Source organism: Chaetura pelagica, unplaced genomic scaffold (assembly GCF_000747805.2).
Source record: "Chaetura pelagica isolate M959 unplaced genomic scaffold, ChaPel_1.0 scaffold2367, whole genome shotgun sequence".
Classification (NCBI taxonomy): domain Eukaryota; kingdom Metazoa; phylum Chordata; class Aves; order Apodiformes; family Apodidae; genus Chaetura; species Chaetura pelagica.
Window position 1 is genome coordinate 1,550 of NW_009953854.1, and position 921 is coordinate 2,470.

The following is a 921-nucleotide window of genomic DNA, read 5'->3' on the forward strand; positions in this document are numbered from 1 at the left end:
GCTGCTGTGGGTGTGGGGCTGCCGTGGGGCACAGGGCTGCCATGGGGCTGCCGGGTGTCTCCCCACGCTGGGCACAGCACCCACGGGAGGGCGCTGCAGGAGCCGGTGCTGTTCGGAACCTCCATCCTGGAGAACATCCGCTGCGGGAAGCCCGGGGCCTCCGAGGCCGAGGTGGTGGCCGCGGCACAACGGGCCAACGCCGACGGCTTCCTCCGAGCCTTCCCCCAGGGCTCGGGCGCTGCAGGAGCCGGTGCTGTTCGGAACCTCCATCCTGGAGAACATCCGCTGCGGGAAGCCCGGGGCCTCCGAGGCCGAGGTGGTGGCCGCGGCACAACGGGCCAACGCCGACGGCTTCATCCGAGCCTTCCCCCAGGGCTACCACACCCTCGTGGGTACGTCACCCCTGCCCCCCTCCCTGTCCCCAGGGTCACCCTGGTGTCCCCCCATGGTGATCCCAGTCTCTGTCACCCTGTCTTGGCCCTGGTGTTACCCCAGTGGTGGTCCTGGTGTCACCCTGTGGTGGTCCTGGTGCCTGTCACCCTGGCAGGGACCCTCCTGTCACCCCACAGTAGTCCCAGTGGTGGCCCTGGCATCACCCCAGCAGTGTTCCCAATGTCACCCTGCAGTGGTCCCACTGTCACCCCAGTGTCACTCCAGTGGTAGCTCCACATCATCACCTTGGTGGTGACTCTGCTGTTATGCTGGCAGTGGCCCCAGCGTCGCTCTGCTGTCCCCCTGTGATGGTCCCAGTGTCTGTCACCCCATAGTGGCCCTGGTGTCTGGCCCCAGTGTCACCCAGAGGTCCCCGCAGGCGAGCGCGGCGTGGCCCTGTCGGGGGGGCAGAAGCAGCGTGTGGCCATCGCCCGGGCCCTGCTGAAGGACCCCCCCATCCTGGTCCTGGACGAGGCCACCAGCGCCCTG

General features: G+C 68.7%; 1 protein-coding gene across 1 annotated transcript; it reads left to right on the forward strand.

The window, feature by feature from the left end:
* Positions 1-228: 228 nt before the first annotated feature.
* Positions 229-915, forward strand: LOC104391995 (ATP-binding cassette sub-family B member 8, mitochondrial-like; the record flags this gene model as incomplete). The annotated part of the gene is made up of 2 exons (XM_010001350.1): positions 229-392; positions 812-915. Coding segments are annotated over 2 exons (268 nt in total), but the record flags the coding sequence as incomplete, so codon positions are not given.
* Between the last annotated feature and the right edge of the window lie 6 nt (positions 916-921).